General features: G+C 36.0%; 1 protein-coding gene across 1 annotated transcript in view; it reads left to right on the top strand.

Moving 5' to 3' along the window:
* NBAS (NBAS subunit of NRZ tethering complex) overlaps positions 1-25,442 on the top strand; it is a 194,984-nt gene that overhangs the window by 38,973 nt on the left and 130,569 nt on the right. Inside the window, 10 exon segments of the mRNA XM_063330494.1 lie at positions 9,192-9,275; positions 9,918-10,071; positions 11,450-11,635; positions 12,678-12,851; positions 13,822-13,955; positions 14,685-14,747; positions 15,256-15,378; positions 16,856-16,958; positions 19,228-19,451; positions 23,011-23,123. Of these exon segments, the coding sequence (XP_063186564.1) occupies positions 9,192-9,275; positions 9,918-10,071; positions 11,450-11,635; positions 12,678-12,851; positions 13,822-13,955; positions 14,685-14,747; positions 15,256-15,378; positions 16,856-16,958; positions 19,228-19,451; positions 23,011-23,123 (1,358 nt within the window).

The following is a 25,442-nucleotide window of genomic DNA, read 5'->3' as shown; positions in this document are numbered from 1 at the left end:
AGGTGATCTCAGAGGAAAATAATGCTTTACCACCATTATAAGTATATAACCAGAGTCTTTTTCCTTTTCTTCTAATTTTCTTATTCCTTTTACTGCATTTAACTGCTATATTGCAACATTAATGCTCACGTTTTAAACCCGTAGATGCTGGCAAATTCAAATGTATGGTTCCCTCAGCAGCCGTAAGTCTGCTATATTGCACATTACACTAGTAGTAAAAAATCTTCCCTCTAAGATAGCAACTTTTTATATGTTTCTTTACTCCTTAACTTTCTCAAACACTGGTTTTCAGTTGTGGCTTAAAGTGAATTTTTACTGGAGAGTTGTGGATGAACTCCATTTGCCTGATGAACTGGGGTGTGGGAGTGGATATACCTTCCAAAATCTTCCTGAAGCTTTCAAAGCCTGAAAATTTCCATGTAGTAGACTCTCAACTATGAATAGATAAATACTACACAATTAAACTAAGAGGTTAACTTTGCCTTTTCATAATGATGTCTCCTTCTGAACTAGGTTTTTAGTTATTGCCTGTGGCGCTGCAGTTTCGATGAAGCTCTTACAGCTTCATCTCTTCTCTTAGTATTTGTATGTAAATAGGTTTGATGACTGAACATCTGCAGAACTGTCTAATACATAGTCCTCACTAGTTTTTCTTCTTATCTTCTGAAGCTGAACTGCTTTTGGTTTTAGTGTAGTTCAGAAGTGTTCCTGTTAAAAGAATTAATCCCGTGGTCAGTTCTTCTTATTTATTCATTGTATCATTATACAAGTGAATTCAAATAAAGAAAAAGGACATAAGTTTTATACGTTCTTTATATATTCTTTTCCTTTGCACTAAGGGAAAGAAGAAAAACAGTTCAGAGGTAGAGGGATCAATGTAGTTAATACTAGTTCAAGGATGTGTTTGGGGAAATAAAATCTTACCTTCTACCATGGATTAGAAAAAATAACTTCTGAGGGAAAGATTAACTTGTCATGATGGCACTTGTGTTCCATCTGGATTGACTTCTGGTAGGAGGTGGGGAAGGTTATTGTGGTCCATGTAAAAATTAAAGCAAGTGGTTTGGAGGAAAAGAAACTCTTTATAAACTGGCCTATGCAAGGGTCTGGGAAAGTAGCAGGAGCAGCTCACTGCAGCCAGAAGGCTGCTGCAGAAAGTGAGCTGGCAAAAGGTATTAGTCAGGAGGAGTTTTTGAAGAGGAGAATGAGAACTTGAAGCTGAGGGAGCTGTGGAGGGCATGAGCTGTCACCAAGGAAGGAGGGCAGTTTCACAGGAGTTGCTACACTGGAGCTGAACTGCCGTTCAGAGGGACCTAAACGGGCTGGAGAAGTGGGCCAGCAAGAGCCACAGGGAGTTCAAGAAGGGCAAATGCAAAATCTTGTTCCTGCAACTGAAGAATCTCTTGCAACAATAAGGGCTGGAGGCTGGCTGGGAAGCAGCTCTACTGAAAAGGGCCTGAAGGTCCTGGTGGGCACAAAGAGGACATGAGCCAGCGGGGGAGGCCAGCAGCATCTTGTCCTGCATGAACAAGCACAGCCAGGAGACTGAGCGATCGGACTACTGCGTTTGTTCAACTGCATCTAGAATACTGGCCCCCAGTACAGGAAAGACATCAGTAAACTTGGTGTCCCCCTGCTGAACTGGCTCCAGGTGATTGAGAACCGGAGCATTTGAAGGCTGAGGGAGCTGGGTATGTTCAGCCTGGAGAAGGTTTCAGGTGGGCCAGTAGCAGCCTTTGCATCCCTTCCTCTAGCATGTGAATTGAACTATGTCTGTGCTGTTTATCCACAGAGCATTAACAGGATTTTCTTTTTATTTCTGGCTTGTTCATGCCTGACTTGATCTGTCTTCATTTACGATGTGTGTCTTTTGCCTGCATAGTCCTGAACTGTACCTTGGCTTGCCTTCCCCAGTCCTCTCATGGAAGTGTATTGCTGCTGTTGTCTTATTTGTTGCCTTTTTACAGGGTTTAGAACAAAGTTTCTTCCATGAACATTCTTTATGCTTTATACATATACCATTGTGAAGGAGTATTTTCACTATATTGTGACAGACAACTTTGATCTTATTCAGAGTTCAGCTGTGTCTTTAAAATAGCCCATTTGGATTTTGTGAAAGCTGTTGCCTCATGATTTTAATTGTATATAGCAAGAAAAAAAACAACACAGCAAGCTTCCAAACTGCACTTATATAGTGTTGGCTGAGTTTTCTGATGTTTGGATTATTCAGCCTAGGTTGTTTTAGGAGAAGAAAAAGTTCCCCTCTCCCAAAATTCTGTTAGAAGTTAACCACGTCATTAAAACATTGCTTGCTTTGTTTATACAAAATCAAACATAGCATTTCTCCTCTGCTGCCAGAGTTGCTTCTGAAGACCTGTCATCACAATATGCACAGTAGGAATTCTGAAGGGTAGTTAACTGGCACCCAAAAGCAACTGGGGTATCTCTTCCACCAGTTTATTTAGATCAGTTTTCCCAAAATGTGTGGTGTTTTTGGCATTCTGTTTTAGGCATCAGCTGTACTTCAGACTTGATGAATTTGTCACATGGCCTGTGGATATTCCTGGAAAATGAAGAGCTTACCTCTCTGGCCAGCACTGTTGTATCACATAGTATATTGAATAACTGGAAATCTAAAAATATGCAGTCAGTTACATAATTGCATTTACTCATTTACTACTGATCTACTATAATGGAGGAAAAGAATATTTTCACACAGTATAAAAAGTGCAATACATATCATAGCTTTGTAAGACTACATATCTGGGATCCATTTCTTATTATATTTCATCCTCAGTTATAGAATAATCGTGACATAATAAAACTGTTTCAGAGCCGTAGGATTTCAGAGCAACAGAAACTGGCATTGATTTCCCCATTGCTGTCTGAGAAGTTACAGACTTTGGACAAATGAGTTTCTGGATTAAATGAAAAAATAATATTTTATAGAACTTCCCTTGCAGATCCTGTATTATATATACTGTATATATAATATATATACAGTATATATAATATATATTATATTTTATATATATTATATATATAATATACATTATATTATATATATTATATAATATATATTATATATACTGTATGTAGTGGGATTATGGAAGTGCTAATTTGAATGTGAAGTCTAAAACAATTTACAGTGTACTTGCTTACAGCTGTACACTTACTAGAAGTATGTTTTCCAGATTTTACTGCAAGAGGAAAAGAATATTTGAAGGTTCCTCTTCTCACAAAACATCTAGCGTTCCTCTTTTCCCGAAACACAAATTTAAGATAACTTTAAAAGTAAACGTAATCAAATTGGAATCAAGCAACATTTTGAGTGGATAACGGAACCATTTCATGGGAACACTACCTTATTTCATGGTTCCGTATCTCTCATCTGTAGCTTTCTCACCTCTAACAGATCAGTGCTTGGTGTCTTACTTAAATACGTTATGTTCAGAACTATTCCAGTATGTAACACACAAGCTTTTAAATGCAGAATTAATGTTTATAACATTTTGTCAGCCAGTGAGACATGATTTGAAAAGAAAAAGCAAAGGTTTATCCCCAAAATATTTTTAGAAAAAAAAACCAAAACAAACCTACTCTTAAAAATGTGCATGTCTTTCAACAAAAAGATATTGTTTCTTAAATGTGTTGGGGTGAATTGCCTTTTGCCTTGGACTCTGTGCACAAGTTTATAAGAAAAAGGATTTAAAAAAAAAATATATATAAATTTCTAATCCTCAGCTAGATGAGTCTTGGAGACAGGCCTGCTGTATGAAATGCTTAAAGGAAAAAAAAAAAAAAACAAACCACACAGAGATGCCATTGGTAATAGAAAGAATTGGACTCTGACCTTAAAACTGAATTAGACCTTCCCCTTTTGAAAGGCTGTCCTTGGAGAGAAAAATAAGCTGCAGGTTTGAATAAATGCAGTTGGTAGGATACAGAAACTACAATGGTATGGACCTCTTTTGTCGAAGCAAAGAATGGGAAAAATTGCCAAGCCAATGTAAACAATAGCGTGAAAAGAGCAATACAGGAAAAGTCAGCTCTTTCTGAAGAAATAGAGTTGAATACCTCCGTATTCTGTCAATGTACTGAGATCCAATCATATTTATTCTACTGCTCAAAAGAAAAGAGAGAAGGGTAAAGGCGGGGGGTGGGGAGGGAAGCAGTGTCTCAGGGAAAAAACAAATCCAAATAAAAGCCCCCACACTACTATTTGTGTAGAGTTATGGTATAGCACAGCTGAGAGTTTCTTTTAATTGGAAAAGAGGGACACCTGCATTAACGACTGCAGCGATCTGTCCCTATATCTGGAATTTTGGGTGAGTGCCCCCCCTGTGTAGTAATGCAGTCTTAACCTGCATGTGTCTTTGACCTCTGTGGGATTTCAGTTTCTAAATCAAAACAAGACTAATGCATTCTGGATACAGTAGCACGGAGTGTATGTTGCACATACGGTGAGCTACCTACGTGTGCCAAATTCACCGCTTCCAGCCCAGTTAGACTCATCTATTGTGTGCCGGGCATATGCCGCGGTTCAGCTGGATTTGCTGCACACACGTTGTAAACAGGAGCATGATAGAAAAATGGAAGCCCGGCTTTTTGCATACGTGTGTTCATGTCTGTATCTTTCTTCCCTGTCTCATCGGCGTTTACAGGTTTGAGTTTGCAGAATGCAATGGTGTTTTGATGCCTGAAATCCTTCTCAGCTGACTTGCTTCCATTTTAACAGCTACTTTTCCAAAGTTTTGATGCTCTCTGTTTCTGCGTGAGTCACTGGAGTTACTGATGGGGAAATTTGAGGGGAAAAAAAAAAATCTCTGCTAAAACATAACTTTCAGTTAAGAAAAACCTTGTGATAAATTTTGAGATAAATACAGTGTTTTAGTAATTTCTTTGCCTTTGTAAAGGACTTGGGTACAGGGATCTCCCATCCTTTGCTAGTGTCGAGACTGATTTATTCCAGTTCTTGTATTTGGATTCAAATACAAAGAGGTTTTTCTAAACTCTTCAGGATGGGAAGAGAAAGTAAGGACAGTTGGATGCAGTCATGTAGGGGGCCGGAGGGAATTCTGAGGCACTCTTTTTTTTTTTTTTTTTTTTTTTTTTTTTTTTTAGTTGTTGAAAAGGTGAATGAAGTTGGCAGTCAGTTCTCAGTGGTGTGGAGTTTGCTGGTTTTTTGTGAACTTATCAAGAAATCTATCTGTTAAGACTGACTTTCTATAATTGCTGATTTCTAGTAGGATGAGGTATTTTGCAGTTGTATCTTTTTTGGTGTTGCTTTCTTTAAGCATTTGGAGGAGACAGTTACTGAGTGCTGCTTGACTCTTGGTGATAGTTGATTTAAAAATCAAAAATTCCCCTCTCCACTTATTCCTATGATGGACCTGAATACCTTTAAAATGGCAAAGTGAGCCAGAGCAGAAAATACTTTAAAAATAATTTTCCGTGGCTTATCCATACACCTGACTTAAAGTATTCTTTTTCTGCTGTGAGAAGGGAAAAAAGATGGAGTAGACATTTTCCAGTCAAGATGGCAGTGCACGATGGTTCTTTCCCGTGAACTGAACAATCTTCTCTTCAGTATTTTGTGGTGAGGTCTATTAAAACTTTTGAAGTATGCATATAGTACTTCTTGAACTGATGTGCCTGGACAACTGTAGGTTTCACTCCTTCAAAATCTTGTGGTGAAACGTGAGATTGATCTTGGTAGATTGGGCCAGAAGGTAAAAGGCCAACAGCGGGTGCCAAGGGGGAAAAAAAAATAGGTACAGGCAGGTACAGTGCAACGTTTACCTGAAGTTTCTCAAGTGTCTATAATATGTAGCTCAAATATTCCTCAGCTAGGTATTTTCTAGACATAGTAGACTTTTGTGACAGTTTATCACAAGAGTTCTTCCTATGTTTGAATGCAAATACACCTTTTTTTTTTTAATCCTCTTTGTCACGCAGCGAGTAGCTAACAGCTTAGCTGCATATGGTGTAAAACAGTATCTGCTGTTGTTTATTTTAAATGAGGCCCTGCTAATCTCATCAGTGCTTACAGTGTTGTAGGAAGTAAAAACAGTGATATGTCATTTCCTATTTAAGTGAAATGAAAAAAAAATGAGCAACTTAATATCAATCTTAGCATATCGGTGGTTTTCTTCTGAGATTCTTCAATCTGCTCTGGCTTTCACAGAAGGGGTGATCAGACACTTCTTACCTTTGATCATTCACGTTGCTTGTCTCTGTACTCTTCAACTTCTTTTCTGTCATACCCTGTTGAGTAAGGTAGGCAGAGTGGCATGTTGCTTCCTCACTTGGTGGATTTTGGAGGTGAGGGGAAAGGAGGAAGCAAAGCAACTGTCAAACAAAGAGAGCAAAGCCTGGGAACTTGAGTGAGATCTTTCTCAGCAAGCAGTTTTTTAAGCAATAAACTTTTCAACTTCAGTTGAAACTGTAAGCCATAGTGGCGTGTTGGAGAAGTTCGTTTGAATGGAGTCTGTACTTAATCCATGACTTCTGTTAATTGGAAAGGATTCTTTTTTAAAATGTATTTTAAAAAAAATATTCAAAGCAGTTGCAATTTAAAGGCAAACCCAGGTATGTTTTGAGTTACAAGAATAGGGAAGAAAATACCTATTTTTAGATAGGTAGAAGGAAATACAGATTATTTTCTGAAATGAGTTGCCGAGAAGGAGCCAGACAGTCTGCAAAAAGAAGTATTTTCTAGTAACTTTTGAATTTAGGCTGGGTTGATAACTCTTTGCTTGCATAAAAATGAAACTGTTTAGTCTCATAATTGTTTATCAGGGTCAGGGAAGTGATTCGACTATGTTAAGAATAGTTGGAGGGAAGAAACATATAATTCATCCTGATATTCAGGTTAGTTAAGAAAACTTGCAAGTTTTGCCAACTTTAATTATAAACCTTTTGTGCTACTGGAGCTGTAATTCCAGAATGCAACTTTGCATACTTGTCATGGACATGGCAGGATGTGGCGGCTTAATGAAGAAGAACCTGTTCAATGTAGTATTTGGCAGTACAGGCTTGGATCAGTAGATTTTGTTAATAACCTAAAAAAAACCCAACCAAACAAAAAAAAAAAAACCCAAAACTAAAAAAACCAAAAACACCAAACAAAAAAAAAGCCCAAGACAAAACCAAAACACAACCCAGAGAAAAACACAAGAAAAGACCCTCCCGAAACAAAACCCCAAACAAACCAACTAACCAGTCCTTCCTGAAATGTCTTCTTAAGCCTACTTGGGAAGGAAATGGAAAAATTTTGCCATGAAAAGAAATTAGGCAATAAAATTTTGTCCAGTTTTCTTTTATGTTTAATAGAACATGGAAAAATAGATCATTATTGATTGTAACATCAAAAACTTGCTCATATTGTCTTGATTTTATATTTTGGAAGGGAGTGTTAATCGCACTTTGGCTTTTCTGTTACTTGACATTTCAACTGATAATGAGAGCTTTTTCACTACAAACTGGGCCTTCCATAATAACATTTTCATGTATGACATCTGAAATAGGACCGTATTAATTTAGTTTATGCACACAGTTTTAAACATTAATATTTAAAATTAATTGATAAATTGTGTTATCTAAGACTTAATCAAACAAACAACAGCCCTCCACCTTAGTGGGCTGATGATGAATCTTTGCAAAAATCAGAAAATGTCTTTGTTCCTGGTGCTTATACCATAAATGCTATTTTGGAATTCTCTTTATTAATTATTTTTCAGTCATGGTGTCTAATTATATTATATCATTTTTCTACATGGTGTCTAATTATAAAGATAATTGTGGAGTGTTTTGTCCAACTGAACTGGAATTGAACGCAGATGTTACTATAACTGAGCCATCGGAATTAGCAATTTCCAGTCTTCTCCCCTCGTTTTGTTTGACTCTCAGAGCCTGCAAATCTGTCTCTGCCAATTTATTGCTGGATTTCTACTGTATGTTTCATTTGGAGGGTTGGAATTACTGTGATAAAACGTGGTATTATTTGTTAGTGCACAGAGGAGGGAAAGAAAGGGTGTCTGACCTTCTGGGAGATGCATGTGTGTACAGGGCAGTCAGTGTGGATGTGCCTCACTTTGTTAACAATGTGTTTAATGGCAGTAAATGGGATGAAGTTGCTGGTGTTTTTTGTTTGTTTTTTTAACTCTTACTATCTCGTGAAATTGATTTCATTGTTGGAATTGTGTTTCTTTTTAAGCTGCCAAGTTACAGGGCTGCTCTTCAAGGGATGAGGAGACCGTGTCAGTTGATAACTTATAAATAGGGATTGCCCGTGTAGTATTGCTATTGCTGTTCATTATTGGGGTCAGGAGAAAATGAATGAGACTTAAAAAGCTTATTGCTCCAGGATGCTGAAATTTTAACATCTTTACTTTGTACATGGTTTGTTTCTTATTTCTACAAATGCCAGAACCTATACGTTGCTTTTCTTCTCCCTTAGTTTATGTTCAGCATAGCTCGACATGGTTTTCTTGGGTTTTGTGCTGCTTAAAACAACTAGCCTACAACAGCAGACCATAACTAATCATTCTAGTAATAGCCCATGGTCGTCTTAACCTGCATCTTAAACAGATTTGGTTTTTGTGTGGTTTTTTTTTTTTTTCCGTTCTACCTCAATATTTAGAGAATGTTTCACTGTGGAAGTTTATAGTTAGAAAACCACATTAAACTTAATGGAGAAGATCAATACAGTAGGGCATATCTTGTTTCGTTTCAGCACAAGGATTTGTGCTAAAATTTGAAGAATTATTATTTTTTCTTGTAAGCTGTGAAGAACATTGCTTTTACTCATTTCAGTCTTCTGTGACAGCATATGAAGTCAGAATACACAGTTTGAGGCAGTAAAAGTTCTAAAAGCATGTAATGGGTTTTTTCCTTTTTAAGGTAGAGTCAGTAAGAAGATCAATTTAGTAATTATTTTTTTAGCGGATCTTTAATGGCATAAGTAGAATATGTGTTTGTACAGATAATGTTACAGAGGCAAAATCACAATTGTAAAGCTGCATTAAGAAGTGGTAAATTGTAAAGAATTGATACTGTAATTGAATGACATACTCATTATGAATTCACTGAAATACTTGTATATGCTCTGTATTCCATTAACTGAATGCCATCACAATTTAAAAAGAAACGATAAAATTGTGTAAAGCTTCCGTTTTCTGTTCTACTAGTTACAAGCAGGGGACATTGAAAATTCTTCCCTGGAATGAGCAGAAACATCGTGAAGAAGACTGGTGTGAAAAAGCAGAATGCAGGTAAGTATGTAGAAAAAGCAAAAAGTTTTTTCTATATTTATGTACATTTCAGATAAAGAATTTACTTACTAATTCTTAAAATGTGGGAAATACCCAGTAAGACTCACTACTTATTTTTGTACACGTTAACTTGTGTTTTCAGCTTTCTTAGTGAGGCTGGCTGAGCAAACACTCATAACATAACGTTATAGCACTACGTTCAGTGTGATTATGGGATGAGTAACTTTTGCAAATGTATGCGAGGGAAGTTACTGTTGGAAATCCTGATTTATTTATTTATTTATTCCTTCTGCCCTGTTACCTGTCAGCCGTAACATCCCAGCAGCAGAACTGGGTCACAAAATGCCTTTCACTGTGTGAGGAACAGATGGAAAGCAGAGGCTGGGCATACCTGTGTCTCTAGCAGAGAGGATTCTTTCTTCCATGATCTGTCTCGTGTTTGGAATCTCGTAGTAGTTACTTTGCTGACAAAACTTTAACACTTACTGTGATTGGCATTTGAGTCTCATATTATTGGTGGAATGGTAGGCTGATTGTGTCATTTTCTTTCAGAACGACGAGAAGTTTTAGGAACAAGACTGATGTGAAAAAAAAAATGCAAGCAAATGTATACTTAAACATATACTTTTTTTTTTTTTAAAGGATGATTGTTGAACCAACTTTACAAGATGAAGGCGAATTTCTTTATGAAATGCAACCTGAGTTACTGAAGTACAGGACTACTGACCTTTCAGTAGATCTCGTTACAGATTGGTATTTGAGCAGAGCACAGGAAATTGAAAAATATGCAATGCAGGTGAGAATAGTGGTGAGGAAATGGGAAATGATGGGGGCTGACCAGCTTTCTTCAACAGAATCCTGTCTTAATGCGTATTGATGGGATGCTTTTCCCTCAGTAATATACACCGTGTCTCAATCGTCATTATGGCTTTTGAAGTATTTTTTTTTTCTTTTGCAGTGTACTTATGCTTGCTTTAAAGTTTACTCAGCCAAATAACTGATCCATAGGAATGAACAGGAAGCCACTAGATTCCCTTTTGCTTGACTTCCATAGCAGACAGTAACACTTTCATAGTTTGTGGAAAATGTTTACCATTACATTTTATGCTTGTAACTAAGGGAGGAAATGTGCACAGGGTATCAGGAAATGTGTTTTATTACCTGTCACATGATAGTGTGCCATATATATTGATATATGGCAGTCACACGTGTCACTCGTATGTCAGTATGTAATACTGTTGTGACTTCTTCCTGGCAGGTTTACTGTGTGTCTGTGGGACTACCATACAGCTTATTTTTGCTTTATTTACTCCATATGTTAAAAATGTTTGAAGCTCTGTGTGGTAGAGATAAGCATTGCAAGTAAGAAAAGAACTTATCACTGACGTGCTCCGGAATTTTACTGCTTCTCAAGCCAATTTAGCTGCATGAAAAGGGAGTTGACTGGAAGTATCACTGTGAGTTAGTTCTGATGGGCGAGCTTTTTTATGCCTAAGTTTGCAGTCCTCCAAGGCTTTTTAATCATAGTTTCCTATGATTCTTAACAGCCTAACAGTAGGTATGGAAGTAAAAGAAACTTTCAAAGATCAATTAAATTACTAACATCTAATAGAAATTGCGTTCTACTCTTCCAGACTTATATCTGCTTCACTGAATGTGCACTGGTGATATTGCATTCTTTGAAATTGAAACAGTATCTTTCATGTAAAAGTATTTTCAGTCACCAGGGAAAAAGACTGTCATTATCTTCTGTGAAATAAACTGCAACAATTAAAATAATTAATTCATGGTCAGCTAGGAAAGTCATGTTACATGCAGAGGTATGCATAACTTTAATCAGTTAAACGATTATCTTAGTTTAAAGCGATCCTTTATATTCCATGCAGTGAGGTGAGGTGTGTGATCTCCAGAAGGAATAAAAAATAGTATTCTCCTAATGACTAAGAATAAACATTTTATTTGGTCTTTATGAAGCTGAGAAGAGCAATCCATTTAGGAATATACAGGCCGCAGAAACTTCCAGGAATTTAGAACTGTCTATTAAGCAAAAGGAACAGGGAAAGAAAATAAACACATAAATAGGACATAGATTGGACTTGAAGTTGTTTTTTGGCAAACAGGGTTTTATTATTATTATTATTATTATTATTATTATTATTATTATTATTATTCAGGTGGACTGTGCTCTGTCCCTTGTCCGTCTTGGCATGGAGAGGAGTATTCCTGGTCTGCAGGTGCTTTGTGACAATCTGATCACTCTTGAGACAGTAGTTTATGAGACTGATGGTGATCGAACCTTAACTTTGAAGGAACTTGTAGACATGAAAGACATTGAAAAGCTGAGACTGTTGATGAAGAATGTAAGTATTTCGAATTAATCAAGTAAGTATACCTTCATTTCCAGTAATTCAGGTTACCCTAGATCCTATGTATATAAAGATACTGTTAGTGGCTGACATTTTTCTGAATGAACCTCCGACTTTAATTCAATGGGAATTCAGCACTTTCACTGTTCCTTTTTTGTTGTGGTAGGTTTTTTGTTTTCTTTATTTACTTGTTTTTAACAAAAGCTAAAATGGCTCAGTTTTCTCAAAGACCTGTTTTTTTTTTTTTTTTTGTTTTTTTTTTTTTTGTCCTAAGCACTGGACTAAACATGAATAAATTCAGTCTTTTAAAAGCTGTGAATTGCTTTTTCATTGGCCCTTCCTAAAGGATCTTCAGTGTAGCTGTCGATGATGCTGCAGATATAACAACATTGAATGTTTTCCTTGGGCGCTTTTCGGTGTCATTGGATATTGCCAACTAATCTTAATATTTGTCTCTGCACCATATGTGTGTTTTTCATCTTCTCTGCGTTCAGCCTGTGCATGGCATTTCAGAATAGAAAAAGACCTTTTAGAAAGGTTGAAAAATACCTAGAGATTGAACAGGGCTCTGAAATTCAGGCGAAGAATACAGAAGAACCAGAGGAGAATACTCACACACTTGAAGCGCATCAGAATTTTCAAAATTTTGCTAGGGTTTATGTAACCACTCGTCATTTGTCTTTCTGTCTTGCATCCTTGCATACTGAAAGTAATACTACTCTGACGTGAATGCAAGCCGATCTTGCTAATTCTGAAATTGCAGGAGGAAGACAGCTGGGCTTTCCTCATGTAGTGGGCTTTCCTCCTGTACTGCTTGGTTTCCCCAAGCCATCGGGTAACAGAAAGATGATGGATTGTTTCAGTGCTTCATGATGTAGGGATCTGTGCAGCACGGGCGAATGTCAGGCTTCAGCTGTTGTTTATGATAGATGAAGATACTGTTTCAGTTATATTGATCAAAATTTGTTCTCTTTGTTTTGGACAATGAAGCTGAACTTGTTCTTTTTTCCTTTCTGTAACGCATTGCGCTTTCCAGTCCTCTGATGAAAAATATGTGAAGAATGTGTATCAGTGGATGATACCTTTTCTCCACCGCTGTGAAAATCAGTCCCCTGGTCTAGCAAATTCACTTTTTAAAGAATATTTAGTAACATTAGCAAAGGAGGACCTGACTCTACCTCTGAAGATATTTCAGAATTCAAAACCTGCTGTAAGTATATAACCCTGATGATTCTTCTTTGGTGTTGTGTGGGTTTTTTTTTTTTTGAAATTCTTATCCTGAAAAGGTGCATTCATAAATAGGGTTAGTTCATCTTCTAAATCAGATCATCTCTCTGATCTTTCCATTCTTCTTGGACCCAGGATTTGTTATGTTTTAGAAAACATTAATTAAAAAGTATGCTAGCATAAGTTATGATGCAATTAAACTGTCCTTGGTGAGACTGTTAAACTAATGTAATTATGATCTTGACCTACGAGAACAAAAATCATTGTGAAGGTTCTTCTTTGAAGTGATTTTATGGTGACATGTTTAAAGTAAATTCCTGGTATATTTGCTTTTTAAAAAAGAGATATGAGAGAGTTTGATCTCACTATAATTTTTTCCTGAGGAATTTACTAGCAGTGGAGTTCAAGTTATTTCTCCCTGCCTCACCCTTCATTCCCCTCGCCCCAAGCCAAGAGTTCAATGAGTAAGGGTGGAAGTTATGGTCCATGTATTTCATGCTGCTTCTACAGTTTAAATAATTATTCCAGGGCACATAGGCATGTTTTTGCATACTACCGAATGTTCTAAGTGTCTGGGGAGAAATCAACCAGTGAAGGAAAAACACAGCTATTTTCTCTATATTAATACTGTTGTGCATATTAAATAAATCTGACAAGTGTTTGCAGCAGTTGCCTTCCTCTGCCCTGCACCCTCTCCACCTCTCAAATTCAAAAAGGATATAAAGCATGCCACTGTTCTTTCCAGTGTCTGCAGTGTAGGAAACTAACCTGAGTTATGTTTCAGGTTGTAACTTGAACAGGTACTTCACTAAGTTGTCAGCAAGAGACCTTCTTACTACAACTAAAGGCAACTTCATTACTTGGAGTACACATCTTTTTTTATATTCAGAAGAAACTGAACTGTTGAATTAAAAACAGAAAACTAAAGATAATGTGCTTTCTCTTCTTGTTAGTGTCAGCAAAAAATTATTCCTGATCAAGACCAGCTTATGATTATGGCATTGGAATGTATTTATAGTTGTGAACGGGATAACCAGCTTGCTCTCTGCTACGATATTTTGGAATGCCTTCCGCAAAGAGGATATGGGTAAGCATTTTCAGCTAGTTATTTGTAAATATTTTAGACATGTTCAATATAGTTGTGAATTAATGCTTTAAAAATAGTTGTTAAGTCATTAAGGGGTAGGTAATGTTACTGGAATATTTTATTCCTGTCTGAGTTGCTGTGCTCATAGATATGCTTGTGCTGTATACGTATGCTTGTGCTATACATGTACTCTACCAAATAATTCAACGAAACATGATTTAAAGCAGAAGTCTTGGTCTAGGCTGCTATGTTAGTTCTTTAGAATTTTATGTCCTGCTGAATCGAAACCAAGTGTTAATGCTACCTTACTGGTCTTGTTACAGTTAGTGGCATCTTGCACTTAGTTTATAAACAGCAGTACGGCCCTCTGAGAGCGGTCTCTATATGGAAAATCTCCATGAAGGAAGTCATTGTCGAAAAAGTGAAAGTATGAGATGTGGACTATTCTCCCAATACCTTTTACATAAAGGAAGGAGAGCGCCTGAGGAAAGCATGAGGAAGAAGGAAAAGCTCTGTTCTTGGAAGACTGAGGGACCCTCTCAATTTTTTCTGTCCTTCCAGCCAGAAGCTGGAAGGTTTTAATCTTTTCAAGCTAACATTTATTTGATTTTCATCAAGTAATGTTTCGAACTGCTTATCTTCATATGTAATATGAATTATATGAAGAAATTACAAGAAGTATATATATGTATATATATATTTAATACTAATTGTATAATATCTTTGCAGGCCTGAAACAGATAAAACTAACACTCTTCATGATGAAGTAGACGAACTGGAACATATTCTTAGGTATTTAATTTTGCTAAAATTAAATAAATGATGTATTCTTACAGAATTCACTAAGCATAGCCAAGAACTTTGTTATGACAAGAAAGCAGCAAGAATATTTATCTTGTTTTTAGTGCTGTCAACAAGATAATATGTATGAATTTATATTCAGAACTTAAAAATTTTGAATGGTTTTAACCATTTAAATGTTATAAGACACTTTTTTGAAGGGGAGGAAGCTTGATTCTGAAATGTCTGAGGAATTTGTTTTGACCTTGATAATCTAATGCTTTGAGTGTTCAAAAACTAAAGCTGTGAAGATATGTCATCAGGTTATTGGTGATACACATTTACCCACAGTATTAATTTGTTTTGAGTAAATAATGTTACTCTGACTAATCTATACTGTTACAGACTTTATGGAGACTGTTTACATTTGTAGTACATTGTCTGAGATGGCTTTAAGACTGCTGCAGCAGAGGTGGTTGTACAACTGTGCAGAATTAAAGTGTTGACTGTTCACTTACAGTGTGGCAGAGCTGTTGGAGAAACATGGACTTCAGAAACCTGTTTCCTTTGTGAAAGACACAAAGGACAATGCGGAGGAGGCAAGGAAGCTGATGATTAGGCTGACCAGGCACACAGGTCGCAAGTTAGTATTCAAAGGGGGATGGGAGATAAGAGGGAAAGGACAGTAAGAGTGTACCTGCCTGTTTTGTTGCAGTAGGGAACCGTAGTGTTCAAACTGAACATGGTGTACTTAAAACACATTTGTTAAACCAATAACTAACATTAGTGTTTGGTCTGCATTCTCCACATTCAAAAAAACTGTCTTGTTTCAAACCTGTTCCAATATGTTTGTGTTCAAGTAAACAATCCTAAAAGGCGTACTGGCTGTAAAATACTGCAAGATGATGAACAGTATAAGTTAATATATTGTAAATGAGGTCCTTTATGACCTATTTAATTTTATTGAGAGTGTAGGATTTGTGAAATAACACTTTCTTGGTTTTTTGGCGTGTTTTCTTAGGAGCTCTTGTAATAAGGTAATCTATTGATTTTACGTATTGATTCTACCTCTTATATTTCCAGTATAATTTTTCAGTTTAAGAACTACCTCATTTAACTAGTTTTCTGACTGTAGATGAATTATTACATGGCTCTTGGCATAAGCAGATAAAACGATTGAACCCTGGGAAAAGCAGCCCTTGCTGTGTTGTGTGGTTTTGTTTTTTGGTTTGTTTTTTTTCTTATTAGTAATAAGTAAACATGCACAACAGTTTATTGGTGATGGTAGGGTAGCTTGGACATGGTGAAAGCCTTTTGTCTTCTAAAAACCTTTCTTTAGGAAGACCAAGTCAATGCCTCTGTAGGAAAAATGTTGATTTTTCACTTTCTGTAGAGACATTTACTTTGCCAAAATGAAAGCTAATGCCACATGAGGAAAATCACTATTAGCTGGACTAGCTTGTTTAGCTTCAAGTCTTTTTTTAATCTGAAAGGCTCAAGGTAATGTCAAAAAACCTTCATAGTGTTTTTACTAGTAAAAGTCTTAACAGAGCTCATGAAGTTGCATAGGAAGCTTTGCAGGTAAACAGAGATCCATGGATCCAGAGGGTCAAGAATCTGAATACCATTCTAATTTAAGAAACAAAATAAACTTGCAACTCTATTTGCCTGTGATTGCATGCAATTGATTAGTCCTTTGAGATTGCCTACAACGAACAGCATTTTAATGATTCTCAGTTGCTGTTACAAACTTGTTTTTTACTTAGCTGGTCTTGGATCAGCAGGAAGATAGCATTTCCAACTTTCTGATGTACTATTGGAAGTTATCAAAACCTACTTGGGGGATCTTGATAAAGATTGCTTAAATGCCTGTCTTATCCCACAAGGAGAAAAAACACTTTGGGTACTGCATTGTTGTCATCAGACTATTTTATCCCACAGACACTGTTTTAATGTTATTTAATATTAAAAACATTCTGTCTTTAAATCACTTTTGGTTAAAAGTCCAGTTACAGATTGAAATAGCATTTGAAAACTCATATTTTTGGTGATAGTGTTATCTACAGCTTTTCTTTAAATTTGTTGAGGAAGAGAATACTTAATGTTAAAAATGTTTGTAGGCAACCATCAGTCAGTGAGACGCACTGGAAGGAATTGCTCCAGGATATGTTAGACATGCAGCAGAAAGTATATACATGCTTACACTCAGATACTTGTTATGAGGTGAGTTTTATGGTTTCTTACTGATTTATGTCCTAAGTAAGGTACAAATTCTTATTTTGTATTGTTGCTCACAAATGTAAATACATTTTCATGTGTCATGTTGCTTGGTTGTCTACTGGCTCTTTTATGGTATTTTCATTCAAACTGGAAGCTTCCTGTGTTAATTAATTTCATTGAAAGCCCCTCTAAGAAATATCCTTATATATCTTTTACTAGACTTCATGGTTCTATATACAAATGTGTTTAATAATAAACACTTAAAACTAATGACAATAAACAGATGTTATCTTCAACCAAGCATTTCTTAAACATGAAGTTCTGGTTTGATAATATTATACAAGATTATAAGATTATAGCCTCTCTGCTGCTTGCAGTTGAAGTAAAATAATGTGAGATGAGGTATCGAATTGAAGGAAAAAAATGCCTGCATGTGCATAAAACTCAAACCAATGTCATTAATATTTGCAAAGGACAGCTATTAAACTGATGTGGAATTTTCTGTGACCTTTATTGTTTATCTAAGTTTTCACTTCAATATACTGCAGTTTATTACCAAGACAGTGCTGTGTCCACTATAAACGGTGTTTAAATAGTCAAATCTTTTCAAAGTTTGTTTGTAATATTACAGTTTGCAAATTTACTTGCTTGTGGCTACCAATCTGATTAGCTCTTGTGAGAAGTTTTGAAAGCAAATTAGGAAAAAAAAATAATTGAAGGGCAAAAAGCAATGCTATTTGACCTATACCTAAAAAACCCTCACTCATTCTCTGTAGTTGTACAATAGTGTATTTAATGGTCATGGTTTTGTGATAGGCTAAGGCTTAGTGTACTTGGAATTTTTTTTAAGTGCATTTAAAAAAATTACAGTACTAGAGCACTCTGAAAATAATAGCATTTGATTTTCTCTGATCTTAATATGAGTTTTTTATTAATATTAAATTGTTCTTTAACCTCTACCATATGATTAAAAAAAAAAAAAACAAAGGAAAGGGTTTTGGAAAAATGATCTAGGAATGACGAAAATGCTTTGATATTTAGTGCAATCGTATGCAATTATACTTTGGTAACTTCAAAACTAAGAACTTGATGAGGCAGTAAGGATTTGCAATCACATGTGAGATTTGCAGTGGGATTTTTTTTTTTAGCATGATGCTTACTCTATTCTTGCAAGCACAATGGATCCTGTCCTCTTGAAGAACGACTTCATGCCCATAAATTTTGAGAGGGGTAAATTGTATGTATGTGATCTTTAAGAAAGAAGGGTCTGCTATCATATTTTGCATCTTTAACTGTTCCTTGAGGATTAATATATTGTGAAATGGAAGAGGATATAATTGTATGATGTTTTTTAAGAAACACTAAACTGTGTTCCTTTCCAGAGCATGAGATGGTTTAGAGAGGTTCTTCCTAGGGAAAAAATACTTCAATTTCAAGATGTGATTGGATAGGGTGCTAGATAATCTCATCTATGCCCCCTTCCCCATGAAACGTCATAGCAGATGATCTTGTGAGATTCCAGCCTGGGCTGTTCTATGATTCATTGATTCTATTTAATTTGTTGTGAAACTTAAAACTTTCGATAATGGCTGTAACGTATTGTTGCAGCTGTGATGTTTTCTGAAATTATTAAATGCATATGTTGCTCTTCATTAGGACAATACCTACCATGTTTAAAAAAAAAATAATTATTTTTGTATGGAATTTAAATTATTTTGAATGTCTTAAAGCGGGCAAGACTTTGACCCGAAAATAATTTGTGTTTTGTGGGAAATGCAGCATTATATTAGTATGCATTCTTTGAAGATAATCTTGATTGAAACTTAGAAAAAATCTTATATGCTCAGTCCTAAATATTTTTCTGGAATACAAAATTTCAGTTTCTTCAGGAATCCAGAATTTCTTCTAATACATTCTTGGTTTTAAGTTCTTAATACTGAACTGCATTTTCAGATTCTTACATCCCATTAACAATTCAGAATATAGGTGTAAATAATTTCTGATCTTTAAGTCATACTGTAAAAAGGCAGTTAATAAGCTTTTTTTTTTTTTCTGCAGGAAGTAGAAATAACTAGCTAGTAGTTAATTTTAGCTTTACTTAAATAAATTGTCCTAATTCTCTCCTTGGTAGAAGTTACATTTTCTGCTTGGGCTGAATATATTCTTTTGACTTCAAAGATCCTTTTGTTCAAAGGGGCTGGTTCCATACAATGCAGATAAACGTCCTTGGAGCTGCTGCTGCAGATTATTGAATTATTGTTTTTTGTTTTAGATATTCACAGAGAGTCTTTTATGCTCAAGCAATATAGACAATATCCACTTGGCTGGGCAAATGATGCACTGCAGTATTTGGTCAGTGGATCTTCCAAGCTCATCAAAAGGGAAGCCACAGTACCGAGTCAGCTATGCAAAAAGTATCGAACTGGTTTTGGCTGCTGGCAGAGAATATTTCAATTCTTCAACGAGTTTGACTGATAGCTGTATGGATTTGGCCAGGTATATTTACAATTATTATATATGTACATACATGTTGCTCTTTTAGTTGAAACTTGAATTTTGTTTTCCCCTGTAAGAGCAGGTGAATCTTACGTGGGTTTATTTCTCTTCATGTAAAATTTCGTGGTAAACAGAAACGATATCTTTGGCATCTGTAAGATTTTTTGGTTTTTGTATATTCCCCCACACCCCTTGCTTTAAGTATGTGTATACCGTTGCTGTCCTTGGTTGCTGGAATGATCTCGTATAGAATTCAGGTTGGAGAAGAAGAAATGTGCAAGTCTCTCTGGATAAGAAACTTTGTGTGTGTCATTTGAACCTTTTCCACATTATGGCATTGAACCATAATTGTGGGCCCCAGCTACTATCACAATAGAAAAGAGCATTTTCCTGATTCAGTAATTTCTTTTCTTACATTGCTCTTTCCTGATTATGAGAGTTCATTTGAGGATATCTGTCTGTTTGTTACATTAAGAAAAAAGTCAAATAATTCTTCAGAAAGGAATCAGGCATAGAGCAGCCTTGGGGCTTGCAGTGTGGGCATTCATACTTCTATAGATGTAGATATGGAAGTATTTTCTTTTACAGTTTAGATGCAGATAGGTAAAATAATCAGGTATTACTTATGTAGAAGATTGATGCCTTGACTTACCGTAAATACTTAAAATAGAGACATGTCTTAATATTTCCAGCCTTTCCCTATTATTCTAAGAATTTGCTGTTTCATTGGTAGTGTTATGTTTTAATCCAAATGAGTTTTTCTTTTTCCTTCAGGCACTTATTAAAAATCAACCAAACAAACCAAATAACAAAACCAAAACAAAATCCTATATCCAAACAAAATACTTATGTCTCAATTACAATGGAAGACGTGTCTTTATAAAGTACTACATTCACTTAGCCATGAGTACACTTACCTTCTAATTATAAGAAAAAGATTAAATTATTTTTCTTCCTCTCAACATAAAATTTCCTCTTGACCCATAATGGTACATAAATATACATTACCAGTTTTTTTTTTTAGTACTGAATACAGTAATAGTTTCAAACTATTTGTAATTAATTATCCTTTTTCAAATTAATTCTTAATTCTCACTCTAAATTGGAGAGATAAGGATTTGATGGGTGGACTGTTTGGCGGATGAGGAATTGGTTGGATGGTCAACAGGGTAGTGGTCAACAGCTCAATGTCCAGGTGGAGATCGGTGACATGTGGTGTCTCTCAGGGCTCCATATCGTGACCAGTACCGCTTAATATCCTTATCAATGATGTAGACAGTTGGATTGAGTGCCCTCTCACCAAATTTGCAGACAACACCAACATGAGTGGTGTGGTTGACACACCTGTAGGATGATGGGATGCCATCCAGAGGGACCTGGATAGGCTTGAGAAATGGGCCCATGTGAACCTCGTAAGGTTCAACAAGACCAAAGGCAAAGCCCTGCAGCTGGGTCAGGGCAACCCTTGGTATCAATACAGGCTGGTGGATGAAGGGATTGAGAGCAGCCCCGCTGAGAAGGACTTGGGGGTACCAGTGGAAAATAAGCTGGACGTGAGCTGACAATCTGTGCTGACAATGTGAGCTCCCAGCCCAGAAAGCCAACTGTATCCTGAGCCGCATCGAAAGAAGCATGGTCAGCAGGTTGAGGGAGGTGATTCTGCCCCTCTACTTCACTCTGGTGAGAGCCCACCTGGAGTCCTGCGTCTAGCTCTGGGGCCCTCAGCACAGGAAAGACATGGACCTGTTGGATCGGGTCCAGAGGAGGGCCACAAAAATGATCAGAGGGCTGGAGCCCCTCTCATGTAAGGACAGGCTGAGAGAGTTGGGGTTTTCAGCCTGGAGAAGAGAAGGCTTTGGACCTTATTGCAGCCTTCCAGTACTTAAAGGGGCCCTATAGTAAAGATGCAGACAAACGTTTTAGCAGGGCCTGTTGTGATAGGACAAGGGGTAATGGTTTTAAACTAAAAGAAGGTAGATTTAAACTAGAGAGGGAAGACATTTTTTATGATGAGGGTGGTGAAACAGTGGGACAGGTTGCCCAGAGAGGTGGCAGATGCCCCATTCCTGGAAACATTGAAGGTCAGGTTGGATGGGGCTCTAGTTGAAGATGTCCCTGTTCATTGCAGGGGGGGTTGGACTAGATGGCCTTTAAAGGTCCCTTCCAACCCAAAGTATTCTATGATCAGTATGAAAAACTGTTTTAATGTTATCATAAAATTAGTATTTATTTACTAATTTATCCCCCCCATCTCCTGTTGAGACTCTTGTCCACTATCAGGCTCTGGGAATAAAGGATAATTGCTTTTAATATCTCATAAGGGTCCCATGATCAACTCTTATCTTATGGTTTTATGGTGATATTTCAAAATATGCACTTTATAGTTTGAATCCTTGCGATGAATGCGTGACCATGTGTTTATTCTGTTTAATAAGATGTTTTGGTCCTTCTGTGACTTTTCTCCAGTTGGTTGTTTAATGGTAACAACTTATTTCCGTGAGTGATTATCACAGCGTGTAGGTCTCCTAGTAACCTTCCTCTGTGAGTTGTTTTAGATGTAACATATTTATCTTATCTTTAGCTAGTTCTCTTGCCTTCCACTCCTGTTTTAATCTCCACTTTACCTGAAATGTTTGTCAGTGCTCCTGAAAAATGTGATGGCATCAAATGGGGATATAGCTAACCTACAACTTTGATGTAAGCATGTCTATTTCTTAATTAACATGTGGAGATAAAAGCCATGTGACAAATTGCACAAATAAAATGTTTTCACAATTTAACGTGCATGATGAATTAAGCCGTTTAAAATCATTGGGACTATTTTGCATTTGGATTTTTATTAAACATGTATTACTAAAACTACGTAAGAACATAGTGTACTAGAATGCAAGTTTTGTTTAAAAACTTGGTCTAAAACCTGATGATGTCAATATAATATCCATAAAACGTGATTTAAAAAAAGTTTATTTTAAATAATGTCTTAATAACTGTATGCATCGATTATTCTTCAGAGCAATTTTGTGTGGGTGTTTTTTTAATCAGCTTTGTTTTCGTTTGCTGAATCTACTTGAGGAGACTGAATTTGTGACAACGGCTCTAACATTTCATGTCCAATCAATGTTTTATGGAATTTTGCTTTTATCTTCTAGTATATTGCAGCACCAAATTGCAATAGTGATAGGATATTTCCCTAAGTAATTACATATTTAAGTACATACATCTTCAATGTCTTCCGTTAAATTCATTGCAGGTCTAAATTCAAGAGAGTTTAGGTGATGTTCTTATCACAACTAGGTGAAGAAGATTGTGGCAATCCAAGAATAGAATTTGGTTAAAATGTTTAGCCAGACGTAACAGAGAAATAGTGCCAAACACTTACAATATGTGTTACAGGACTAGTGAGTATTTTGACATTTCATAAACCCAGGAAGTGAGTGGGGTTTGGGTTTTTCGTGTTTTTTTGGGGCTTTTTTTTTTATTCACAGGTGAACTTTTTCCATAAATGTAACTTTGAATTCATTCAGCAATCTTTAGAAAAAAATATTTCCTTCCTATTTAGGTGCTGCCTACAACTTATTGTAGACTGTCCGAGTGCTATTCAGGAGGAGCTTGATCTCATTCGTGCTCTTGGCTACCTTGAAGAATTTGGAGTGAAAATATTACCGTTACAAGGTACTGCATATTTTTATATGCATAAATACGCATGACAAATGGTTTACTACTGCATGACTGTTGCGTGAGTAAACTAAAAGGTCTGTTCCCTGCCTCAAAGAGGCACATATCAAAAAATGATTTATTTAAAAACATTTTTCAGCTTATCTAGGTGTCTGCATATGGAATCTGTGTTTTGGGACTTATTTTTAGCAGGACTTTTTAATAATTACAGTACTGAGTATCTGAAGCTCCTGGTAACTTCAGAAATAGTTTGAGCTCATCTTTTATTTGCAAAATAGTCTGCGCTTGCTGATGAGCTTTAAAATAATGGGTGGGAGAGGGGTATCTTATGCGTAGGCAGTTTTCATGTCTCCACTAAGCTGTTTCAGTTTGAAGTATATAAAACCCAGTGGCAATGGAAGTGAACTTTTACTAAGTGTTTCTTTTGACAACTTGATTAAAATTTTAAATCTGATTTTGAGCCTCTGACTCCAATGGTATGGAGAGTTGTTGGACAGAAGTTGTAAAAAAAAAAAAAAAAAAAAAAAAAAAAAAAAAAAAGATTATGGACAATAAGTATATTTTATTGCTTATAGATTGTGCCAAGCTAACTAACCTAGTTTTTTAAGTGAAAGAAATAAGAGAGCTCATCTAACTGGCATTCAGTGAAGCTTGAAGGTATGTTATGTGGGCAACTGTGTGAAACTGTGTGGACACTGATACTGAAAACACTCTAAAAGAACTGGCTGAGAAGAGCACTGGGTACCAATGAAACGTGCTGATGGTAGAGCTTTAATTCTGGCATTGTGCAGAGACATACTGGGATTTATGGAAAACACTTGTGGCTCTGTGAAAAATGAACTGGATGTTCTTAGTGGCTGTTGTTACTTCACTTTCGTGTCTTCTTTTTTCCTTTTTTTTTTTTTTTTTCTTTTCCAAGTATTCCTTTAAAGTGATCTGATGTTCCATACATTATATTCAGGAGTATTACCATTTCTGACTGAGAATAAGTATGGTTTCTAGATCTTGCAACATTGCACAGCTGACTTCTAGAGGAGAATTACTCTTTTTAGTCAGTTTGGTCAGACTGCAGAAAATACACATTTATTTTCTTCATCTTTTTCAGTGTGGATGTCAAGGTATCTCTTAAAAAAAAAAAAAAGGTGGAAACATAATGTTGCATTAACAGTATGTGTAATACAAGTGATCTAGATTAATTAGCATATGTGAAATCATTCCTGTAATATCATTAATGATCCTTACTTACCCTTTCTTCAGTATCTTTCATGTAAATCAAATTAATCTAATAAGATTAAAATTATGTTTTAAAGTTTTAATGAAAGCCTTTAAATGGTCAGTTACTTTGATAGAATTTCATTAAAATAACATTAAGGATCTGCTATTCCCACAGTAAGAATTAGCAATAGACTTTTATTGGCACTTTTATGTTTAGCTCTCTGTAGAGCTTTTCCCCTGCTTTTATTTTTAGCAAACTCAGCGGTTAAGGTTGTGAACTACTATTATGGTATATTCTAATAAAACATGGTTTGGAGAGTCCTTATTAACATAAAAGGTGAAGAAAAGTCCGTATTTATTGAAAGTGTTTGACCCATGGTATTTCAGATTACTTTCAGTTATGTTAGATATTTCAAAAAATCTTGCTTACACAATCATTGCTGTATACTACTAATACATGTGTGTGATAGAATAGTAAAAATGAAACTAAAAGTTTAGCCTTTTCCTGCTTCTGCATTCTTAATTTGTTTTGGTCTAATTTGACTTCCAGAATTTATTAAGAATTTTCATTATGCGAGTGCCTCTTTGCTCTTACTGAGAGGCCTTATATCACATGTTTTAGGCCCAATATGCTAATGGAGAGTTTATCCCCCCATGCAGATATTACTGTCTTGCTGAGTGTTAAGTGGAAGATCCACATGCTGTTTCTCTGTGTTCTTAGAACTTGCATGGTATGAAAATGTTACCTTTTTAAAGCAGCAGCCTGAAGTTAGCCACTTGCTAAGTAGCTAAAAAGGAGCACTGAAATTGGTTCATGATATTAAATTATACAGCTAAGGTTTTTGTTTAATTCCTGGTAAAATATTTTTTGAAACACAGTACTAATTATAAGCTTCTCAGGATATGGTTAATACAACCTGGTGATTTGCAGCCATCCTTCCACTTGCTCAGAAAATATTCATGTAAATTAAAACAGCCTAAAAATTTTGCCTCTGACGGTTCTTTCAGTCTGTGTGGTGTATCCTGTCCACCCTAAAATCAAATGTTGCATGAAATGGTAGTTATTTACAACATTCTGAATTAAAAGTTAATGTCTGTTGT

Source organism: Chroicocephalus ridibundus, chromosome 3 (assembly GCF_963924245.1).
Source record: "Chroicocephalus ridibundus chromosome 3, bChrRid1.1, whole genome shotgun sequence".
Taxonomy (NCBI): domain Eukaryota; kingdom Metazoa; phylum Chordata; class Aves; order Charadriiformes; family Laridae; genus Chroicocephalus; species Chroicocephalus ridibundus.
The sequence above is the reverse complement of the archived record's forward strand: the minus strand, read 5'-3'. Positions and strand labels throughout refer to the sequence as shown.